The sequence below is a fragment of the Ambystoma mexicanum genome, chromosome 10 (assembly GCF_040938575.1).
Source record: "Ambystoma mexicanum isolate Mex_15411 chromosome 10, UKY_AmexF1_1, whole genome shotgun sequence".
NCBI lineage: Eukaryota > Metazoa > Chordata > Amphibia > Caudata > Ambystomatidae > Ambystoma > Ambystoma mexicanum.
Genome location: NC_090932.1, coordinates 1411235396 through 1411259723, shown reverse-complemented (window position 1 = coordinate 1411259723; position 24328 = coordinate 1411235396). Strand labels below are relative to the sequence as shown.

The following is a 24328-nucleotide window of genomic DNA, read 5'->3' as shown; positions in this document are numbered from 1 at the left end:
ATTGATAGTCAGCTGGTATGTGCCAGGGATGTGTGCACTCCACAGAGGTGTGATTTTAGGTGAAGTAATTATCCACAAGCTGCGTACGGGCTGCCTCACCCCGTGCCCTTTCCCCTCCCATGCGCAGCAGGCGTGCATGTGGTTGGGGATGTGGGGGTACCACCATGTCCACGGCCAGGCCCCGGCGTGTCACAACGTTGTGCAGGACACATGCTGCCACTATGATCCTGCACACTACTGGGGGAGCGTATAACAGCTGCCCACCAGAATGGTCAAGGGAGCGAAAGCGTGACTTGAGCACTCCGAATGTGCGCTCCACTATGCCCCGGGTTGCAATGTGGGCTGTGTTGTATCTTACCTGGGGTGGCGTGGTGGGGTTCCAAATTGGCGTCATCATGTGGGTGCTCAGAGGGTAGGCACTGTCCCCTGGGGAGGTGGTGATGGGTATCATTAGTGGGGTTGTGACATTACTCAGTATCTAACATGCATGCATGTGCAGTGGCAGTGGTATCGCCATGCCGCCCAGCTTCGAGGTCTCGGTTTAGGGTTGACATTCTGTAAATGAAACTGTCGTGGGTGGACCCTGGATAGTTGGCATATATTGAGGTGATGATTCCCTTGGCATCACATACTACCTGGACGTTGATGGAATGTCAGTTCTTGCGGTTTCTATAGATGTGCTCAGATGCCCTGAGGGGAAGTAGAGCCACATGGGTGCAATCAATGGCACCTAGCATTTTGGGGAATTGTGCCACCCCGTAGAAATCCTGGGCGGCAGCCTGCCTTTCTGCAGGTGTTCTGTCCAGGTATATGTGCCTGCGGACTGATGGGCGTGTAGTGATGATGCTCAAGACCTGGTGTAGGCAGAGTGACTGCGTGGCCTGTGACACCCCCCCACTATGGCACTTGTCCACTGAAATGATGCAGTGGCCAAGAAGTGCAGTACATTAAGGACCTTCTCCAGGGGGCTGAGTGCTTGGGAGCACAGGGTGGGTGATGTGAGGTCATCCTCCCACTCACTGACCAGGTCGAGTATTATGTGAGGTGGAAACCTGTACCTCCCATATGGTCATCAGGCATCCAAAAAAGGCTGGTTCTGTGTGTAAAAATTCTGGCCCTGACTATCCTCCTCCTCCTCCTGCGGTATCCCACGGCCACTGCTGCTAGGAACGGTATATTCATCCTGGCGTCTGAACTTGTTTGTTGTTTGCACGCACTTTTATGATGCGCGGGTCGACGTACGCCTGCTTCCTGCTGGCATACGTGTTTCCGGATTGGCCCGTCTTTTTGGGCTCATGCCTTAGCCACATTCGATTCAATGAATACGTGTTGTAGGCGAGCGTCTGAAACTTCCTGCGCACCCCAGTAATACACGTACCCCGCTCGGCCAGGCCCAATTGCGTGTGAAACTTCCTGCGCACCCCTGGAATACACTTAGCCCGCTCACCCAGGCCGATCGCGTGTGAAACTTCACGCAAACCCCTGAAATACACGTACCCAGGCCAATCGCGTGTGACACTTCCCGCGCACACCAGTAATACACGTACCCCGCTCACCCAGGCCCGATCGCGTGTGAAACTTCCCGCGCACCCCTGGAATACACCTACCCCACTCACCCAGGCCCGATCACGTGTAGAACTTCACGCGCACCCCTGAAATACACGTACCCCGCTCCCACAGGCCCGATCGCGTGTAAAACTTCCCGCGCACACCTGGAATACACGCACACGCTATTTTTCACACAGCGGTTGTCGTTGTTTGTCGCGTACCCCTTTGCACGTCATTTGTCCTAGGGGGCCACAGTATGACATTCATCAGAGCTGTATATTCGTGCTTTTTGTTAGCGCACATTTTGGCGCACATTTTTTACAAGCGCAGGGTGTTAGGCAGAAACCTGTGCAGTTCCCTTAGGGACCACTGCAAAAGATTTAAGACTACAGGTGTTGGCAGTAAACCCACTTGGTAGCAGTCTGTACCACCAAGATTTACCTGGTAGCTGTGGCTGAGCAGTCAGACTTCCCCCAAGAGGAGTAAGGCAGTATGCAAAGTATACACAATAGGCACTCAGATACACCAATACAAGCAAACACTGACCAGAGCTTTGGTATCAAAGTATATAATTATTTATTTAAAAACGCACAGTTTGAAACACTCCAGCACTCTTATTGTAAAATATTCTAAACACAGTTACTATTGTAATATATACACCCCTTTTTCCTTATCAGATAAGTCACAGTAAAACACCACTTATTTTCATACAGAGGTGAGCGCTTAACTAGATTGCACTCCAATAAGTTTGTGAGAAAGGGAGGGAGAAAGACAGAATATGGAAAGGTACACCACTCTAAGGTTCAGGAACACTATAAGCAAGGCAGAAGAGCAAAAGTCACTGGTGAGCCAAAGTCCAAAGGCTGGGCCCACTCTTAGAGAGAGCAGAGCACAAATGCGCCCAAGATCACACAGTTACACTAGGCTTAGAAAGTCTTACAGAGGGTTCAAAAAGAGTTTAGAGAGGCTTTAGGAAAGTTTAGCCAGGGTGTCCCAGGCTAACCCAGGTTCGAAAGCCGGGGGCTAAATCTACCCCGTACAGTCGGTAGCAAGGGAAGCCAGGCGGGACACGGTACCTTAAGTGGGAAGGATCCTCCAGCGGTGGCAGTTGTTCCTGGTAGTGGGTGCAAGTTGCGTCGTCGTCCAGGGGAAGAGAAGATCTCGACTTGGAGGAAAGATGAAGGTCGCTGCAGAAACCAGCCGCGGAGGTTTCCGGTTAAAGGTGGTACCTTTGTTTCACGGTCATGGTAAAACGTGGTATCCCGGTTGCCGGGGTGCTTGGCATGGGCAAGGCGGCCACGAGGTACGTCGGGAAAGCGAAAAGACGGTGAAACTGGTTATCCCCACCAGTCAAAGGAAGAAGACTCTCCGGCGGCAGATCTCCTCTGTCGTTGGGAAAAGTGGTGAGGCAGTCCAGCAGGGCTCCACCGGTAGTGGTGTCGTGGCAGGTCGGCTCAGCTTCTCCCTCATCGGATTCTTAGGTCCTGTGGCAACTTCTGAAGTTCCAGTCCCCAAAGCCCTGCTTTTATGCAGCAAACCCTCATTCACTCAGCCTAGCTGTCACTCAAACATGTTAAGTGGTGAGCCGGCCGGCTCACCACTTGGGCCAATCAGGATGGAGCGCGACTTGAGTTGCCTAGGCAACTCAGTCCAGGGTGCCTAAATTTCCCTCCACCCCTCCTAAGTACCCCAGACAGAGTGGCACCACTTTGGAAGGCTTCTGTGGAGAAGCCCGCCAAAAAGAGGAACAAAGGGCTCGACTTGGGTTGGAGTCACAGAAGAGAACACAAACGCCATTTTAGAATCAAGTTTTGGCAAAAAATACCAACCAGAGAATTAATATTAATTAAATAAACCGGCGGTATGTTCGAGGCTACCGTAAATAATTGAATAATGGTAGTAGCCTAAAACAAGGGGAAATCCCATAGGAAAATATTCGCGGTTGAATATAAAAAGTAGTATCCACTGCCACCAGCCAAAACTCGATCAGGGGGGGCGGAGACGTGCCCCCTCGACTAACAGACCCTGGGGCAATCGAATTGCCCCAGCCAGTACGTCCACAATATGATGGTTTGTACTGGTTCTGTTCAGAATTTAAGACTAGTAAAGTCAATGGTGACTTTACATGCCCTGGGAGACAGTAGTCAGTCCCAGGGTATGGAGTCTATACTGGGGGGTCACTATGACACCCCTGTGTTACTGCACAGAGGGTGCTGTGTAACACACATCACAAAAACACATGAAGCCCTATGGAGTAAAAGATCCCATAGCCCATTAAACACATCTAGATTCAAAGAAACACACTCAAATCATGCCCAAGAGTGAGGGTAAAAGAGTCTCACTCTTGGCAGGAGAAAAAAATAAACCCCAAAAATCCAGCAAAGCTGCTGGGGGACTCACTAGGTTAGGAAATTCAGCCTAAACAGAGAATTCTCCCTAACACAGGGACGCTACCGCCTGCCTTCGTGTGGCGGACCGGTTTGGGTCTGTGCGCGTCTTTGCCCGTGCGCTGGTTTGCCCTATTCGATTCCATGAATACGTGTTGTAGGCGAGCGTGTAGGCGTTCCGCCCACTTGCCTCCTGTAATTCCCCCGTGACGCCCACATTTTCACAAGTTGTTCCCCATTCCTAGTGTTACCCCCGTGTTCTGCCTACTTTTGTTATTTGCGCCGCGCTATGTGCACTTTTGCTGTGGCCTTAGCGCACGCCGTTAGATGACCTTTGCGCCGGCGTGCGCCGCGCACTTTTTCAGCGCACATCCCTGATTTTACTTGTGCACGGACTTCCATGAATAGATGTGCGCTGGTTTCCCTGCGATATTCGCACTTGCACTGCGATTTTCGCTCTTTCACTGCGAATCGCACGTTTTCGCACGCTTGCGCCAAAATTTTCAGCGCACATTAATTCCATGAATCGGCCTGACAGTAGTTCTGCCCAATGTTTTGGGACAGACTTCTCGAAAAATTACTTCTGGTCCAGGCTTATGTGGGGTGAGAATTCATTAATTATTGCTATGTGATTTTCTTTTAAAGGGAATTGATGTATTAACTTAAATGAAATAATTTGTATGTTTTATTGATGCTTATTTATGTACCATGTTTCAATTTTGTGTAAGGTTTATTTTAAGCCACGTCACAATAAAAAGAAGAAAAGCAGCAGCATGAAGTTGTGTATCAAGGGTTTCAGTAGTGTGGTGGGCCAAAAGTAATATAGATAGCTGCTTTGAGGCTTCCTACAGTCGTGCATATAAGGTTAATGTGTTGTATGATGTGACATGAGGAAAGGAAGATGCAAAGTAAGTATGTGTAGAAGTGGGGGTAAGCCATGTCTCCGTGTTGAAAACTTAATTAAGCTTTTGGGTGGTAAGTGATGAGGTAAGCAATGTCTGCGCATGAAGTGCAGAATAGGAGTGGACTAGCATGTACCATCATAAAAGTTTAGTTGGACGCAAGTGGGCGAAAATGAGTGGAATGGAGATAAGGTTGCAGTGGTTGGGGTGTGGGTAGGCAGAGTTTGGGGTGGTGTTTGTAAGTGAATGTGATGGTGGGAATTGTGCAGTGGATTATGTATTTTTGTGTGGTTCATGGACTAGGGCTTAAGCGCACTTTCCAGTAGGTGAGTTTAAAGGCAGAGAGGTATTGTCGGTGCAGGGATCATCGCTTTGTGGTATTCTTAGGCAGTGGTCTAGTACTTTCCCCTGCAGGCTTCAGTATTGTGTTTGTCTCTATGTTAATTAAATTTGACTGTAATTCTGTTTTACAACTATTTATTTGGTGATATTTATTGTTACACATGCAAACAAGATGTATACAACCACAGTGGTTGAAAGAAGAGGGAAGTGATTGGGGGGCAGGAGTGTGGGGGGGGGGGGGAGAAATGAAGTAAGGCCCACAATGCACAGTTAGTCACATTAGATTACAAACACTCATTTCTTGAGTGAATCATTAAAGCAGTTGTTTCACTTTTGGTGCAGTACAGAGAGGGAAGCGGGACTCCGTGAGCACTTTGAAGTGTTGTTGAAAGATGGGGTGATGTTGCTCTCCTGGCCTGGGCCATGCTGGAGGGAGGTGGGGCTAGTTCGGTGGAGAAACAGGCATACGTGAGTGCTGATGTGACATTCATACTTTGTTGGTTTTGTATATAAAATGGAAAACAAAAAGGGTATAAAAATGCCTATCATTTCCTACTTATATGGCAACACCATATGACCATGAGCTACATTTTGTTGAACCAATACCAAAGCTTCCATGTATTATTACAGTTAGAACACCAATAGATGTGCAAGTGCACAACTACACTACGTATCCATAGTTTGAACATTTGACTTGGTGCTATCTAGAAATGCAGAAGTTCAGTTCACACATGGCTTGATAGATTAAAAAAGGTTATATCCAGGAATATTTATGACAAACCATAATTCTACTGGTTGGGTATAATCACAAGAGTATCTGGGATTAACACTTGTCAACATGCACATGCTTTCACAAAACAAACAAAAAACAAAAAGGTTGGGCTTTTGTGTAGGCATGGGAAAGGCACTTGCCAGGCACAGCTGTAGTGGTATTAACCGGCCATTGTTGGTAGCAGGTGCAAAGTGGTACGTGTACCTGAGCATCCAATAGCAATGCCTGGCAAATGCCTAATACTTATACACAAACCACACCTGTTGGCCCTGTGGATTTAATCTACCTGCATAGTTGTCCCTGTGTATATGTCTCTAATGGCCTTCACCAAATCGAGTGGGCATTCCCATTTCTTCAACTTTGCACAGAACAATTCCCTGTTGACACTATCAAAAGCTTTCTCCAAGTCTACAAATGCTATGTGTACTTTTGTTTTTTCTTTAGACGTTTGGAGCTTTAGCAGATTCAACAGGAAAAGATGAAGGGAGGTGCCTATTACCTTTACAAAACCCGTCTGGCAGGGGTCTTGATGACCCGACTATTGCCCAACTGGTCACCTGCTTAAGGATGATTGTAGCAAAAACTTTCCCTAAGATATCCAATAGGGCAAACGGTCAGGAGATCTTAGGGTCAGTTCTTACAACCGTTTTAAAAATAGGCACAATTAGGGTCTTTTTCCATGATAGAGGGACTCTTCTTTTTTCATGTTCTGGACAAAGAGCACATAGGCATACTCTGCCCATTCAACTAGGGCCTGTTTTAAGATACTATTCGTCTGTCCATCTGGACCCGGGGCCCGAGAGGTGCTTAATTTAGAGATCAGGTCCAGAATCTCCTGTTTATCCATCTGCCAGGTCCACGGGCTGAGTTGGTAGTTTTCTGTTCCTTCGGAATGCTTCCAATAGGAGCAAAAAGATGCCCAAAATGCTCCACCCATTGATGCTCCTCTACCATGATTAATTGGAGGACTTCTTGTGGTACCAACTTTATTAATCCATTTGCACGTTGGCCAGGAGTTTTTCTTACAGCATATTCTCTCCCTCCTCTTGCATACGCCTTAGCCTAAAGATTTTCAACCAATTTTTGTACTGCTGCTTTTGCTTTTTCTTATTCTGAGCTTGGGTTATCTGTGGAGTATAGTGTTTAGGGCTTTCATATCAGCCCTATACTTTTTACTTTCTTCCACCAGCTTTTGGTTATACCTGTGTTTAGGTAGAAAGTCGGGTCTACCGCCACTCTTCTTCACTTGATGGTATTTAGTTAGGAGGGGAACATAGTTTACCATCAAATCAGTTTGTACGACTGAAGTCCCAAACTTCAAGCCCAAATCCAGCACATCCATCGGTTTCATGCGTAATCTATTTCTACCTTGGGAGACCTTGTACATCCAAATGTATACCTTCCCTCTTTCCCCTGGGGGGCCAGACCAATTAAGCTTTAAGAGCCTATGGTCACTGGCTGTCATTGCGACTACTTCCAAGGAAATCGTGTTTTGATGAACATTGTCTGAGACAAACAAATAGTCTAGAATGGCCTTAGAGCCACCATACATCCAGGTAAATTTCGCTGGGCTATTACCCTTAATATTGTTGTTAAGCATAAGGATTTCCCTCGCCTCCATCTCTTCGATCCAGCGCTTGGCTCGCAACCCATTAGAAGGATGGGATTTATCGGGGGCCTAGAAAGGAATCTTTTAGCTCAATACATCTAATGTTAAGGTCTCCACAACGTATGATTAAGGGTCCGAAAAGTCCATACGAGCCTGATCTATCAGATCCACTACACCTCCTTTCCAGCCCTTGCTGGGTTCCAATACAAATTTAGTAAGATCAAAATAGAGTCAGAGACTCGACCTTCCCTAGCTACTGCCACCACCAACATCTGAATCCAAGGATTTGGTGAACAATGGCTCAGGATTATCAGTCCTCGGCCCATTTTTACTAACATTAGAAGTCCTGAGAATGGTCTGCCCGAGGTGCCCTTAATCGCCGAGTTTTGGCATGACAAATGCGAAGGTTACGCATATAGAAGCTGTATTAGCAGACATCAGGAGTATGTATACACCAGAAAATCTTGTTGCCTTTTCTGATGCTGAAAATACACCTATTCAAGAGTCTGATACTGCTATCATACAAAAAAATCCTTGTACTAATGTTCTAACTAGTACTAACTCCCACCATCTTCCTACTACCTCCCTAGATACAGATACCAACTCTCCTCCTAAGGAAGATATAGCTCATAAATCAGACTTAAGCAAGCTAATCATTCATCATAATCGTATTAAAACCCTACTCATTAACACTAGGTCACTGGTTAAACATGCGGTGCAGATTGTTACTCACATTGAGGAGCAGAATATAGACATATGCACCATCACCGAGACATGGGCACACTCAGCAGCTGGCCCATCGCTCAACTTCGCTATCCCCTCGGGATATGGCATGATTAGATGCGATAGAAAGGATGGTAAGGGTGGGGGTGTCGCGATTATACATAAACTAGATTTTAATATCTGGGAAAGCAGTGAATTTATAATGGATGGGTGGATTCTCTTTGCATCAAAACTACGCTGAATGCAGAAAGCACTTTAAATATCCTTCTATTATACAAACCTCCCCATATAACAAGTGATTTTGTAAAAAATCTATCATCTTATCTACTTGCCAACATTAAAGGTAATATGAAATATTTGCTTCTGGGTGACTTCAACTTATGGTTTAACCATAAAGATGACAAAATTGCCTTGGAAATGCAAAAAGCACTACAGGAATTAGGTTTTATACAATGGGTTCAAGAGACCACACATAGTTTGGGCCATACCCTAGACTGGGTTGCGAGTCATGAAACCAATGTTAATAATGTAATACTCTCACCTTGCCAGTGGTCGGATCACTATTTTGTGCACTTTGACATTCTGGTAGATTTTCCTATCAAACGTACATGTCAAAACCACATTAAAGTACTGTATCGAAATTTAAAGAACATCAAGATGAATAAGGTAGAATCAATTCTTAATATTACAACTGAGTCGTTGAAATCACTCGCTACCAAATCATATTATTTGTGGAAGAAGCATAGTACACCACTGCTTCTCAAAAAATACAAAGCCTCTATCTCGACTTACAAAAAAGCTATTACTAAAGCTAAATCCTGCTTTTTTAATGACAGAATACAAAATGCCCAGCATAATACTTAAGAGCTGTTTTGCATCCTGAAGGAACAAGAAAGGACTAACCATACCATCCCAGATAGATCCATCCCGGATGATGTCACTTGGTGCAACGTTATGCAACAAGCCATGCATAATAAATTAGATACCATCAAGGTAAATATACTAGAGAAAAGTAACAACTTAAAATGCACTATAACTACACCTTCAGAATGGTCCTTTCAGAGAGCATCAATGATTTCTATCTTTAATCTCTCCTCAATAACAGAAAAGGACTTAGAAACTATTATCGCCCAACTTAAGCCCACAAGATGTAAAAATGACATGCACACTACTATGATAATTAAGACCTGTGCCCCTTCCCTAATTACTTCCATATGCCAATTTGTCAATACTTCTATATCTACCGGCACGGTACCTCAGGATCTTAAGAAATCCTGGGTTATGCCAATTTTGAAAAAACCTGGCCTCTCAGTTGACATGCCAACCAATTATCACCCTATCACCAACACAGCATTCTTGCTTAAGATTCTGGACCGGGTGGCGTACATACAAATTGCTGATCATCTAAAAACATACCCCATCCTTAATGGGGTTGCTGGTGGTACTCTCGTTCAGGTTGGAATTGCCATTGCATTTCGGTGCTGGACTGCCCCTGGGCAGGACAAAGACTGATATGCAAATGGATATTTCCCATCTGTGAAAGGCACAGTGAGTAAAAGCAGTGGCTGTGAACTCTCAAGTGGTTAATAACCACTGAACAGGTTATCAGGCCTTGTTCTGTCGAGAGAGGGGCGCCCGCTACCTTTGCAAACTTAATTTCAAGGAACCTGGGATTGGTAACCCTAGGTCTCCTGGGGGCAACCAGACGTGGTCTCCCTCTCACTGTGCTTAGAGAGGCATCAGCTTCACCTCACTGATGATCCCCAACAAGGGTGAAACACGTGTATGGGGTTGCTGGTGGTACTCTCGTTCAGGTTGGAATTGCCATTGCATTTCGGTGCTGGACTGCCCCTGGGCAGGACAAAGACTGATATGCAAATGGATATTTCCCATCTGTGAAAGGCACAGTGAGTAAAAGCAGTGGCTGCGAACTCTCAAGTGGTTAATAACCACTGAACACGTTATCAGGCCTTGTTCTGTCGAGAGAGGGGCGCCCGCTACCTTTGCAAACCCCATCCTTAATGACCATCAGTCAGGATTTCGAGTTGGATATGACACCGAAACCGCGCTTCTTGAGCTCAAGTCCAAATTGATGGCACGTATGCATAATAAGGAGGCATCTCTACTTATGCTGCTAGATCTCTCCGCGGCTTTCGACCTGGTGGACCATATCATCATGGCCACCAGGTTGTCTGAAGTGGCCAACTTCTCCCCACTAGCTTGCAAATGGGTTTTGTTATTTCTCAACAATCGAGTTAGCAGAGTCTTCCAAGGCAATGCCGAATCTGAGTCTATTGTTACAACCTGTGGTGTTCCTCAGGGTGCCTGCACTTCCCCCTGTTTTTACAATATATTCACCGCTCCTTTGTGTGCAATGCTCGACCATGAGAACATTATATTTACCAACTACGCGGATGACACTCAATGTGTCATCCCGCTTCAAGGGTCCCACAGACTGGATGAAATTGCCATTAATAAAGTTTTTACTATAATTGAAACCTGGATGGTTCATAATAAGTTAGCACTGAACAAATCCAAAACTGAACTACTGGTAGTCGGCTCACTGCATACTATTATTAAACTTGGTCCACAGTATAACAACTTCCAGCTGGGAGAAGAATCCATCAAACCTCTAAAAAAAGTAAAAACCCTGGGAGTGACTTTCGACCAACACTTGTCTATGAAACAGCATGTCAGTAGTATTGTCTCATCATGTGCATACTACATTAAGCTTCTAACACATCTAAGGCTTCTTATCTCACAGGACAATGCAGAAACTATCGCGAGGGCAATAATAGGCTCTAAAATAGATTACTGCTCGAGCCTTCTTATGGGAATTAATAAATCTCAATGAAACATGCTGCAAATCTGCCACAATGGGGCTATTAGAGCCGTTATGAAACTCAAACACAGAGACCATGTTACACCAGCGAGACGTCAGCTGCACTGGCTGCCTGTGGCCTCTAGATTTCTATCCCGCACCCTGACTATTGTACATAAGTGCAGATCTGGGAAGATGCCTGGATATTTACAACAGCTATTATCCATAAGAACTAGCACAAGAGCATTTAGGTCAAATAACTTGTTTCTTCTATCTGAACCTAAGTGCCACACTGTCAGAACAACCAATTCAGCCTTCTTCTCTAATGGACCTAGAGCCTGGAATGCTCTCCCGCTGGAGTTAAGATCCATGGACTCCTTAGAATTATTTAAAAAAAGATTAAAGACCCACCTGTTCCACTAAACGACCGATATGCCAGTGATATAATCTCGTTCAGCCCTACATTATGAATATGTTTCCTGTTTTTGTTATCTGTGTTCTGTAGTGCCCTCACGCCTTCGGGTTCATGGTCGCGCTATACAAATGTATTAAAGTAAAGTAAAAGATTGGCGCCTCTCTCAAGCAAGTCTCTTGGAAACACAGAATGTCAAAAGTTATAGTCTCAGAAGGGTAGCTAAGCGGCAATGTGCCCGTCTTGGAAGCAAGACGACTCAGAGCAATATGGGTTGGATTCCCGGGTCCATGCTTAGAAACCGGAGTATTAAGCGCATTATAAATGACCAATTATATCCAGTTATATCCAGTTATGTTCCTCATTGTTAAGGAGGTACGAAAACCCCCTCGTGTTCCATGATGCAATCTGTACACAGCCTTTGTCATTCAAAGAGAAGCGCTATTCATTTGCGCTAAGGCTTTTTGAATCCATGACCAATGTTCTTCGTTTTGATTTTAGTTCTCAAAGCTGTAGTCCCTAGGAATTTCCACCCGCCTATTGTTTGTTTTAATCCTGGAGGTGGTGATTCAACGGGCCAACGACTGAATGAGGATTTTGTAGGCTATGGGACCCAGATGCGCTATCTTGGTTTGGAAAGGCCAAAGTGAGCTGGCTGGGCAATTTGAGCTTATCTCCTGGTTCCGCCAGCTGGTTAGCTTTGGACATTTGATGCAGCACACGAAAAGGCTTCCGCCCATTAAGATCCAATGTTAATTCAAATCCCAAAAGGTATAAACATGTCCGCTGCCTCCCATAGCGCGTTTTGATCAGATTTGTTTTCAGATGAAGCAATACCCAATCCATCCTATATTATTTAACAAATTCAACGACTAGAATGTCTTCAGTGGTGATTGATCATAAAATTGGGATATGATGAAGAAGGGTCATGACATTTTTTCTATTGAGTATCAAACCTTAATTCGCTTGTAGGCAGCGTTCTAGGGATATTCGTATAGGGCCTGTGGCTTTGGGCTTCATTTTCTTGACTTGACTGCTGGCAAAAACGGTATGTGTTGATACTGACCCGGTAGAATGGACTTCTCTTAAATACGCTTTCTTTTAGCAGCTCCTCTTTTTTGAGCCAGTGTTTGAAAAATTGGCTCCCGAGATCGCAGAACACTGGTGGGTGTAGCTGGGTTAGCCACTGGAAATCACTGCTCTTTAATCCCAGAGGGTTCACTCTGGAAAAATCTTGATTCCTTTCTAATTCCTCATTTGTAGATTCAACCGAGTAAATTGAAAATTCCAGGGGGTTAAATCACTTAATTGTCGTCAGTTAGACTGTTAGATACCCTTTTCTTCTCCCGCTGAAATTTCTTCAGTCCTATTTTTTGCCTCTGTTTTTCTTTCTGTTTCAGGGCGTCGCTGTATCGCTGTCATCTGGTTTTTCAGGAGGGAGCGAGGGGGTTGGTTGATTAGGCGATTTTAACAGTGAAAGGGGAATTTTTAAATTCTGTACAAAGGATCTTGTAGCGTTCGATTTTGTCATTTTTGTAGATGGCATGTTTTTGCATTTTTCCTGTTGACGAGGTAAATCTGGTCGAGTCGGCTTTGGTTTGTTCTAAAAAATGGAGAAGGTAGCATCCAAGCCTTGAATAGGACCACTCTTTACTCCTGGAACCTCGTCTGTGCTTTCTGGAGCAGGCTCCAAATGATTCCGATCAACAGGTAGCTGAGCACAACCAATGTTTTTCTCAGCCAGGATCGAGGTTTTACCAGACCTCTTGTCAGCCTTTCCCACGACTTCCTCACGAGAGATCACGGTCACTTCTATTGAGTTCTAATTTTACATCCAGCAAGACCATTATCATTCTCCTGGTCACCTGGGTCATTGACAGTAACTCCCCTTTTTCTCTCTGCCTGACTTAGTCCTTGGATCCATTTTTTTAGACTCTAGGATGGCCTCCATTAGTGCTGTTTTATCTGTAAGCTCTGTGCAAGCTATATCTCAGAGTCGATTTTGCCATAGATTTGATTGTTCGGCTTTGTGGATGAGTCTACTTTGGACTGTCGAAGAAAATGCCTCCAAGTAGATCAACTTCGAATGTACCATAGCCAGGAGGGTTGCCGGATTCTTAAAATACTCATTGATGGATTCATACAGTTTTATAAAAGGCGACAGCGAGACTGACAACACTGTCATGATCATACTTTGGATTTGAGCAAGCTCTGGGCCCTATTTGGAGGCTGTCCTACCTGGAGAGAAAACCAAATCATTCAGACTCGAAGTAGAGGAGGACACTACTGAGATATGTGGAGAAACAGAGGATATGGAAGAATGTCTTTGGGGATTAGTCACCCCATCGCAGTTGATTGGTGGGGGAATAGTGCCAGGAGAGATTCACTTTATGGGGCATCTCAAAAGGCAACCCTTCATCCCCATGACCTCCATTTTTCTCTTGATTTCTCACCCAATTTATTCCCTAGATTATTGGCCGGGGTTGAGGCAAGTAGATTACGATGCTCGGTACCCCCAGCTCTGATTCGGCCACTTCAGACTCTTTCTACATACATTGATCTAAAGTTTGCTGTTGTGTTGTTTTCCATTTAGAATTACTACTATTCAGTGCAGTCTGAATACAAGCAATGTCATGAGACAAACGAGAGGCCAACAATGAGTTAGACAGAGGAAGTTTACGAGGGCTTTTTCCCTTTAGTGTGGGATCAGATGGTTCAGATAGTTCTGCCTGGAATGGGCTCAGGGGTAGTGCAGAGAACAAGGGAAGATGCTGAAGCCAGCTGTGTCATTTGATTAAGTTCCTCTGAATTTGACACGTCCCCCAAATCCGAGACAGAATGTCAGCCCAGCCCCCCTACCTCTAACATCTCATCATCAGTAATATCCAGACGGGTAGTGGAGGGCTGGTGTTATGCACCAACGACAAATGCTTATTAGAAGGCAGCACAGCATACAAGGTGGTGCTTACCTTGAGAAAGGAGGAACTGATCAGCGGAGGCTCTTGTTGCCGAGATGCAACTACCCGCGTTGGAGCGGCACAACAATTCTTCAATTGTTGTTGGGTGCGAGTGGCAGGAGGCTCCTCCCCAACTCAATTTTTTCCAATCGCTTCTTCCTCACAATATATATGTTTTTAATGGGTTTGCAGATGGAATGCAATTTCTGGGGGTAGCAAAGAGGTTACCACTCTCTTCCAACAACTGCAGCGACTTTGCAGCAGACTCTGCCATAAGACATTTGTATTACTCCAGTAGCTGGTTTACAACTCCAATTAAGTCTAACTCTGAGATGAATGCTTAAAAAAAACAGTCAATGGGTTGGCAGATAACCAAACAACACCTACAGGCTGTGTGTCCGTCCTCATTTGCCATTCCTCCCCATCTGTAATCTGATTTAATAGTTTGAGATTTAAGGTGTTGTGTCGCACGAGACACCTAATAGCCCAAACTAACAACATCATACTTCGGTTAGATGTGATCCAAACCTTCAAAATGTGCCTGATAACCAGCTATGGATAAGCTGACAGCTACTAGTAACATACATGTGGATGGTAGTGGAAAATGTGCTAGAATTAGGTTTAGCAGAACCTGCTTTAGTTTCATGCAGGAACCATGAAATACTGCTGAAACAAAGAAATCAACATTGGCAAGGTGTATGCACATCTGCAAATTAATTTCTTTTACCACCATCTATTCGTACAGCCTTTAAACATTGAGTTGAAGCACACACAGTCAGTAACATCAGGCGATGCATCAAATTACCTTGGAGTGAAACATTCCGAAAACAAAATAGGTGATTAGGTTTCAATCCATACTAAATGTGATGTCGCTCCTGGGAATTCCAGACTGTGTGCACTGGAATTCAACATACACTATCTGGTAGCGCGGACAGCTAAGAAAGATTAGGTCACAAGTACACGGATGATGGCAAATGGCCGTGCCCTTTTGCTTAAGAGGTCATGTGACAGTTTACCGAATACCTTGATAGCGCAGCATGTGCATTCATGTCTTCAGTTAGAAGCCTGTAATGCGTCTCAGAAAACCATTGCAAGATGTGAGTTTTATGTATTCTCAGCTGCCAAAAAAACCAAGTAAGATGAAAAGGAGAAAAAACTAACTTATCCGCAAAGAGAACTGGTGAATCAGGTCGCGTGGATTCCAGGTCCAGCATCACATTCCACTCATTGATAGAGCTTTGGTCGGACCCGATGCAGCTCTCGTAGTATGTAGCCCACACCAGCGCTATACCACCTGGAAAGTAGTTGTACCTCCTGGCCACCTCACAGGCTTTATGAAGAATTTGCAGCGCTGACCTAAGCATCAGAGAATTAGGGGAAAAAAGGATATTTAAACACAAGTTGTCTACAGACAGTAAAGACTATTCACTTGAACATTTGTAGAGTGTAGCGAACACCATAAGGGTGAATTCTAAATGCTAGTGCAAGACCAGAAGGATGAAGAGATTGAAAGAGTAATAGACATGTACTAACAGCTTTGCAAAAGATCAGGTAGTCAAATGTTTCTGATTGCTCAAGAGAGAAGGGTTTCATTCAGAAGTATTTTTATTTATAATAAATACTATGTTAGCAATGTAAATTTTTCCATTTTCCATACAACTCCGATAAACCCCAACTACGTTATGCAATACAGAGCAAAATATTGTGTACGGATATGGTCAATTTTTTGTTCAGCTACAACACTGTCATGCATCAGATTAAGGGCCTCATTATACGGAAGGCGGTAAGGGTTAACGGTCACCGGTAAGGGTACCGGTGACCGGTAAGGGTACCGGTGACCGTTAACCCTTACCGCCTTACTACGAGGTCCCTTTGCGGGACCCGACCTTAACGCCTGGTGCTGTAGACCAGCTGTTAAAGTTGGGTCCCGCAAAGGGATCTTGGTGCTAATTACGGCACCGCAATTTGCGGTACCGTAATTAGCTGCTTCCCCATTCCCATTATGCCCTATGGGGCAAAAATGGGAATGGGGAAGGGCCATGGAGAAAGGGGGAATTACCGCCCTGCCAACCTTGGAATGGGGTGGTAATTCCCCTTTTCTCCAACGTGCTTCCTAACTCGGATTTCCACCACAAGGGAACGTCTTAGGTTGAGAACATAAATTAAAGTCGCTTCATTCTGATGTCTTATATTAAATGATAGCTTTTCCCATTCATGAGCAACATGCTGTTCTTCAAAACAGGCAATTTGCGCGCAGTGTTTCTAATGATTGAATGCCTCCGCTCATTTTCCATCAATTAGTTTCCCTCTGCAATAAAAGCAATTTCTCTAGACTTGGGCGTTAAGTTAACCAAGTGTGACAGCGCGTCATAACTACTTCAACCCAAACGCCTCATATTTTAGACGGTGACAACACCAGAGGGACACTTAAAAAGCTCCTTACAATAAATGTTTAACTTTCAGTACAAAAAAACGAACATTTAATGGGGCAGCTGACAAATCTGTTAAACAGCAATGCTTTTAGGTAGAGACGAGCAGGAATAAGATGTACGCACCACATGGCTTGGACAGAAACCGGTTTGAAAATGTGCGTCCTTCCTGCTGTGCTGACACTGAAACCGCTATAGAAAAGGAAGAAATGACATATTAAATCATGATCCTCCATCAGAAAACTTTAGTGTAAACAAGCAACATCTTTCTGCCAACAAATCCAACCCCACTGAAATACTTGACAATTGGCGAGATGTTTATTTTCCAAATAGAGTTTTAAAAGTAATTACTATCTCATATGCGATCATGAATAATTGAGAAATTCTTCTTTTAATGAACATTGTTTGCATGACTCCGACCAACCGTTGATATCCTATACAATCTTGAGCAATCGCCAACTAAATTATAACATAGGTTTCTTTTTTCCTAATTACATTCCATGCATATCTTTTATAGGGAAATGTTTTGTGCAAAATTAACATTTATAAATAACTGACATTTGGGGAATGATGCGCTTTTTAGGGATGTTCAGCTAGACACCCAGTCTCTGGAACAAGTTACCAACGCAGCTCAGACTGGCCCTAATATCCTACACTTGAAGACATCACTCTTCAAAGAACAGCACAGCAATTGCTGATGGTTTCACTCAAACCTACTTTGCCATCTCCGAAGCTCCTCCCACCTACCCTTCTCTCCCTACCCATCATTGCAATCTGATATCCAAACACTGTACCTGCAAGCCCCAAGGTGTGTCTCCTATTTACATAACCCCATGCTTTATAAATCCATACATAGATTCAGTGAGCAACAATCAGACCTTCGCCTTTAATTTGCTGGGATAGTCCGGGTGCAGGGCTTGGTGGCTCCTGGGCAGCACAACAGAGGCTAAAAGACATGGAATAAAATGTTCAGACTCCGAAATAGGCGAATGCCTAAAGTCACCAGACTACTGGAGGAGGTCAGGAGGAGGAGGAGGAAGAAGAAGTGATTGTGGAGTGTGACAGATGACTGAGAGGGCCATTGCCTAGTGAACACTTCAGAGATGAGCCTTAATATAGATTTGTATTTTGACAACAGACATTTCTGCAGATAGTAACCCTCAGAGAAAGGAGGCATGATGAGAGCTTTGTGATATATCCTCATCACAAAGAGAAGTTTAGTCTATTTCATTGGCCTTCTAGCTGCTGGCTTTATAGGCAAATTACTTATGATAAAACTGCTCCTTTTGCAACAAAATGTATAAACAGCAGGCAAAAGGCCATCGGGCCTGAAAGGGAAAGTGCAGACAGATCTGTTGCACATGGCCTCTCTAACAGACAGCGGGCCTGGATGATCTCTCAACAAGCACTTCACATAAAACGGATCAAATTAAGTCTGCTGTCACTGTATTTCAGGGAAAGCTTGACGCCCTGAACTCAAGGATAGCGGAACAAAGGACAGATAAAAAAAGGAAGCATAACGTTATAGAAAATGACTATAGAAACTTGGAGACGCACAAAAGTAATTTATGAAGGTTCAGCCATATGGAGTCAGCTCCCTGGTCTATTTAGAAGCAATGGCTGAAAAGCTTTAGGATATGCAAAGAGCAACCAACTTTCAACTACTGAAACACTAGCCTGAGTAGGGGAAGGTGGCAGATGAAAGGGCTATTAACTGTCATAGCCCACAACCCGACCCATAGGTGATGGAAACTCCGCTGGCACTCTTTGGAGAGGGCACGCACTACATTATCTGGCATACGGGTGGCTGTTGTAACAGAATGCCATCTGGTAAGGGTAGAACAGTGCAAGCTGCTTTGAGTTTTAGTAAAATAAAATGATGCCTGCAATTCTGTTTCTGGAATGGAAGTCTGCTAATCAGCCACCCCCTTCATAAATGCTCCATTCCAAAATGATAGTGCACACACATGGTTTTGCTCTAGCTGATCTCCCGACATCTGCAGCTCGAGCTCTGCAGTGGCACACAAAAGGGTCAAAGATCACATGCGCATCCCTGACAGCTACTGGGATTCAAAGTCCCTGCAGGCAGATGTGCGCTTTTTAATCTCCTACACCCCTGATCTAAATTATTATAATTGTATGCCTTAGTCAGTTTGGGGCATGCAAATCTTTAAATATAAGCCATGAATGTGTCCCAGCCTTGTCCGTCCGTCCGTCTTCCATCATGTGGGGTTATGGCTTTGGGACTCAATCTGGTAAACAATACGGGTCCCCAACTTTTATCAGTTGGAATACATCCCACTTCTGACCATGTGTGGCAGACCAGAAGAGGGACGCGGAGAAGACATGTATACCACATAGTTTATTTAATGTAAAATAGGCCTACCTTTCCCTATGTCTGTGGGGTGTTCCCTACCTATTTTACTTACTAAGGTGCTCATCTGACAGATTGAATGTCCAAAACAAATCCATCCACTGTTCAAATCTAAACCATCTGACCCTACCACTAGTATAACTATCTAAGGCCAGGAGAAGGGCTTCTTTCTCCTGGGCTGTGTTTATTCACAGGGGTTTTCTTGATTATATTGTTCTAGTAGCTGTCTCATAAAAGATGTCAAGCATATCAGAAAGTAAGATGCCAATCGGGCATTCAGTGTGAAAACTGACACTGCATGCTATCTACCAGCACTCTGTAATCTGGTGTGTAGATTGAAACAGCATGTCCGAATCAGTCACTTGCATGCTGTCAGATGTGTTAAAAGTTAAAGTTTTGATTTCTGGACATTTATGTCTGAAAAAGCCGGAATCGGAGAGGTAGGTAATGTGAGAAACCAGAAGGTGTCTCACCTGTTAGTCCCCAGGAATCTCTTTCCCAGGTGGCCAGGGCACAGCCATCGCCTTTGGATCCAGACCCTGGGGTGGACCACTGCGTGAGGATCACCTGGCTGCCAGGCCTTCGGAGAGTGGATGTGGGACACTTGATGGCGAGAAGCGGTCTCCCCTTCCTTGTAACACCTTTACTCCATCCTACTCGGTAGGATATTTAGGAACTTTACAACCCCCCCTTTCCCTATACCAAAAGCATTGTACCCGACATGTCGCACTACAATGGTAAGGCAAGGTCAGACAATTAATGGTAATCATTCACACCTGACTTCCATTAAGCTTCCCCACACAGATAAAAGGCAGGGAATTAGAGCACACTCTGAGCGAGGCAAAGCACACAAAGGAACAGTGTTTTTTTCGAGACGGCAGCTGAACAAGGGGAGAAAGATGGCAAACCAAGAAGGGTGCACCAGGAGGGAGATATCCTTGACCTTTCTGCCGGAAAGCCATTATGTTCCAAAGTCCTTTGGATTGAAAGGCGTAAGGCCAGGAAACAAGAATGAAGAATCCTGCATTCTGTGTCAGATACCCGGCGACCTCCTGCATGGCTGGTCGAGTCAGAGAGGAGCAGCATCAGTCGTGGTACCGTCCTTGACTCCAAGATTAAAGCACCAGTAATATTAACAGAGCCGGTGAGTTGGGGATACCGATGCAAGACTGGTCTGTGTTGAAGTCAAGGTTGCAAGCGGCAACATTGTATAAAGATTGCAAGATGGAAGATTTGTAACGCGTGTGATGAAATGCATGAGGGAAGGTGAATTGCTGATGGATGTCTGAACTAAGAGAAGAAAGATACAACACTTGCGACAGAGTGGTCCGGCACCGCGAGTGTGCTCAATCAAAGGTCTCTGCAAGGTGTTCAGCTAAAAGTGATAAAATGGAAAAGTAAAAGATGAGAATGAGAAATTAAGTGAATCGAAGTGGTCCAGCGATGGTTTAAGCAAAATCCATTGCACAATTGAAAGCCTAGGAAGAAAGGAGCTTTAGTGCTTGCTTGTTACGTCAGGCCCTCTGCAATAAAGAGACTTTGAATGGAAAAGAGACTTTGGCACAGAAGACCCTGATACCTATGCTTTGAACTGTATCCTCGTGACAGAGAAGCCAGAGTGTGCAAAGCTCGAATGTGCCACCTTTTCCCGTGCTGAAAACGTGGGCAAGGGGAGCCAACTGATCAACTATTCTGACATTTTCATTCTTAAACACTTTTCTTTTGCATACATTGTTATCCCACACCATTTGTATTTTGAAGCAAGGATTAGCCCTTTTGTTTCGACAGAGACACCACTGGCTGTGCTGACTTTTCTGGCACTGCTTTGTTGTAGGAGTTAAGGACAGTACCATGGTGGCGATCGCTCCTCCCCGCCTCAGCTATCAATGCAGGAGAGCCCCAGGTACTCTCGACACACAATGCACCTTTCTCTAGCTTAAATTCCGGTCTTATGTTACTTATTCTCGAGGGCTTGAAAAGTAGAGGTTTTCCTCCGAAAAGGCCATGGGCTATACCCTCCTTGAGACCCTTTCTGGTCTTGCCATTGTTCTCCTCTCATTAAACTGCCATCTCGGAACTGCTGCATCCTTGTGCGTTTTGCCTTGCTCAGAGTGTGCTTTCGCACTCTGCCTTTTATCCGTGTGGGGAAGTGTGATGAAGTCAGGTGTGTGTAATTATCAGTAATTGCCTGACTCTGCCTGACCCTTGTGTTGGGACATGTGAGATATACGGCTCGGGTGTTAGTCCTGTTTCTCTCACAGTGAGCTGTCCATGAGAAAGTGTTCTTGTCGGGGAAAGGGGGTTGTGGGGTTGAGCTACTAGGTATCCTACCTGGTAGGATGGGGAAAAGGTGTTATAGGGAAAGTGATAACCGCATGTCACCATCCAGCGTCCCACTCCCACTCTCTGAAGACCCCCCATCCAGGTGATCCTCCTGCACTGGTCTGAACTGGAGGCGTCCAGCCCTTTAAGATGAGTAGCAATACCCTGGAGATCGGTGGGGATGCAGATTCTACTCATACATCAATAATCAAGACGACACAAACAGTTTGGCAAAGTTTGTCTGTTTTAATGCAAGCCTTAAAACAGGGAGTACAATGAACATCAGCAATTGCTCGATACTCTGACTAACTACTTCATAAAACAGTTGGGTTCTTATACCCATAATTGGTCATAATTGGTCATAGCTGACGTGTTGACCTGCATCATTACCAACGTCATTCTACGTGGCAAACTACAGAAACACATCGGGAAGCAGGATTGGGTCTAAGTGAATAACTAAGTATAGGTACTACATCTGTATGGAGTAACGGAGAAAGGTAATAGGATAGCTAACATCAGGTGGGGCAACTAAGCCCTCCCTCCAAAATGGCCACTATGAACATCACTAAATGTACGATGTTCCATTGTCTACACAAACTATAGGACCCCTAACTACGTGGTCCCCTATAATTGGTTGGCTTCTAACCCCCGTCAGTAATTTCCACCTACGTGAGCAGCACACAGACTGAACAACTAGGTGCGGATAAGCTTGTCTTTGCACCAGCTTCCCACAAATTAAACTATCATTCATCATCACCTCAATGGTCCACTGTCAATTAGTACTTTGAAGTTGGCCTTGAGTTTGTACTGTTCTCTGCGAATTTTTAAGGAGTATGGGCACTATCCAGCTTCCATGCGTAGGTGTGACCATCTCGTCCATCCAACTTTCTTCCATCACGTGACTGGACACCATGAATTGAGCCTTTTCATGTATTTGATTTTATTCTTCAATAGTCCTCTGACGTCTTTTGTTTTCGCTTGACCTTCTTGAACAGGAGCTTCTGTTCTTTCACGTTAATTGTATCCAATGTCAGCCAACTCCTAGTTTCACAAACCTTGGCTTTCTTGGCTCAGTGAACTCCTTAGCTGAAATGGATTCTGTTTAATTCAATTGCTTTTTGTAACTGCGATACTGGAATGAGGCCTTCTCGCTTTGTTCAGTACTGCTTTATACGTAGTGGAAACATTCATTCTTCACTTAATCCATACGTATCTATGAGGTATATAGGTGTATGTTGGCGCTTGCCGCGGCCTAATCTATTTACGCATGTGGCTAGCTTCATGATTGCTTTGCTGCTTGCGTTTCATTGCATCTGTACACGTTTAAACTAACTAAATATCTTCATCACATTTGTGGCATAAGTTTCTTCATCTTGATCCCAAGATGTCACTTATCCTTGGTACTTCTTGGTTCTTTATAAATCGTCTGCCTCTCTGGTCTGGTTATCTTTCTATCTGGGTGTCGATTCAACTTTATATGATGTCACCATTAATCCTGATCATTCAGTTTCTTTGTTTCACCAGGAATCTCGTTCAAATGGCCATCATATTGTCTTCGATGCAAGTATGGTTTCCTCAACGGGTACTTTACTTCCCATATTCTCTTAGGTATAGGCATTCTTATGGTATTGCACAGAGCCCTCCCTCTACTCTTTGTTGGTTTAACTGCTCAGTATACGTCACATATTTTGGTTCAGACGTTTCAGGTAATGCAGACGGGGCAGGTGGAGTGGGTATACTTGACTCCTCCTCTACAGGTCCACCCCCAGGAACTGGATCCAAAAGCGATGGCTGTGTCCTGGCCACCTGGATGACAGATCCCCGGGGACGAGCGGGTGAGACACCTTCTGGTTTCTCGCAACACATCTTAAGTTGATGCAGTCACTCAGGACTATTTGTTCAGCAGTATTCTGTGGGCGCAAACCTAAAGAAAAAAGATAATTGGGAGCCAAACAACATACAATATACAATAATACATAGTTATTTACATTAAACAATCTATAAAACCATGCATAACAATTTAAAAATTTAAAAATCACAAAGGCAGAGCACTCAAAACAGAGAAACTATTATTTCTGGTATTCAGCTCAACTAAAAAAAATAATGATTTCCTGGTACAGAACAGAAAAAATATATAATTCTTTCCTGAGCGAGACAAGAGAAGGACTAAGGAAGACTGGAAGAAAATTCCATAATATGGGAGCAAAAACACCCCCCCCTTGCCCTATGCATTTCTACTCTCAATCTATCAGCACTGCATGTAGTACACGTGCCACCAAACATCCATAGCAATTTTGCTAGGTATGTAGGCTTTCCAAGGCTAATCGCTTTGCAAATTATACAAGCTACTTCAACAAAAATACATGACTCTAAAGGGAGGCCAGGACAGGTGAAACGATCAAACACTCTCTTGGCAGCAATTAGCTTGTCTGTTGAGAATACATTCCACCATCGCCTTCACAAATGAGTGAAAGGTATTTTGTGGGAGAAATGGCTTCATTTTACTCAGTGGAATTGAAAACAGGCAATCTATGCCTTTTTCTCCACAGGCGTCTTAATGAGACTTCTCCATCACTGATAGTTTCAAACCAAATGAAGCTACAGATCAAGTATGGAGCCAATTTAATTTATTGCAAAGAAATTAAGTTTTCTGTGGATTGAATTGTGAATGACCAATGCCATCCATGCCATGATGCAGAGAAAGCAATTCCACTGGTGGAGGACATCAGC

At 44.4% G+C, this 24328-nt stretch overlaps 1 protein-coding gene across 1 annotated transcript in view; it reads right to left on the bottom strand.

Annotated features, from left to right (window-relative positions):
* Nucleotides 1-24328, bottom strand: part of SSH1 (slingshot protein phosphatase 1) — a 1301854-nt gene that overhangs the window by 385720 nt on the left and 891806 nt on the right. Inside the window, exons 7-8 of the mRNA XM_069619458.1 lie at nucleotides 17029-17094; nucleotides 15635-15829 (exon numbers count right to left, since the gene is read on the bottom strand). Of these exons, the coding sequence (XP_069475559.1) occupies nucleotides 15635-15829; nucleotides 17029-17094 (261 nt within the window). The remainder of the gene's footprint in view (nucleotides 1-15634; nucleotides 15830-17028; nucleotides 17095-24328) is intronic.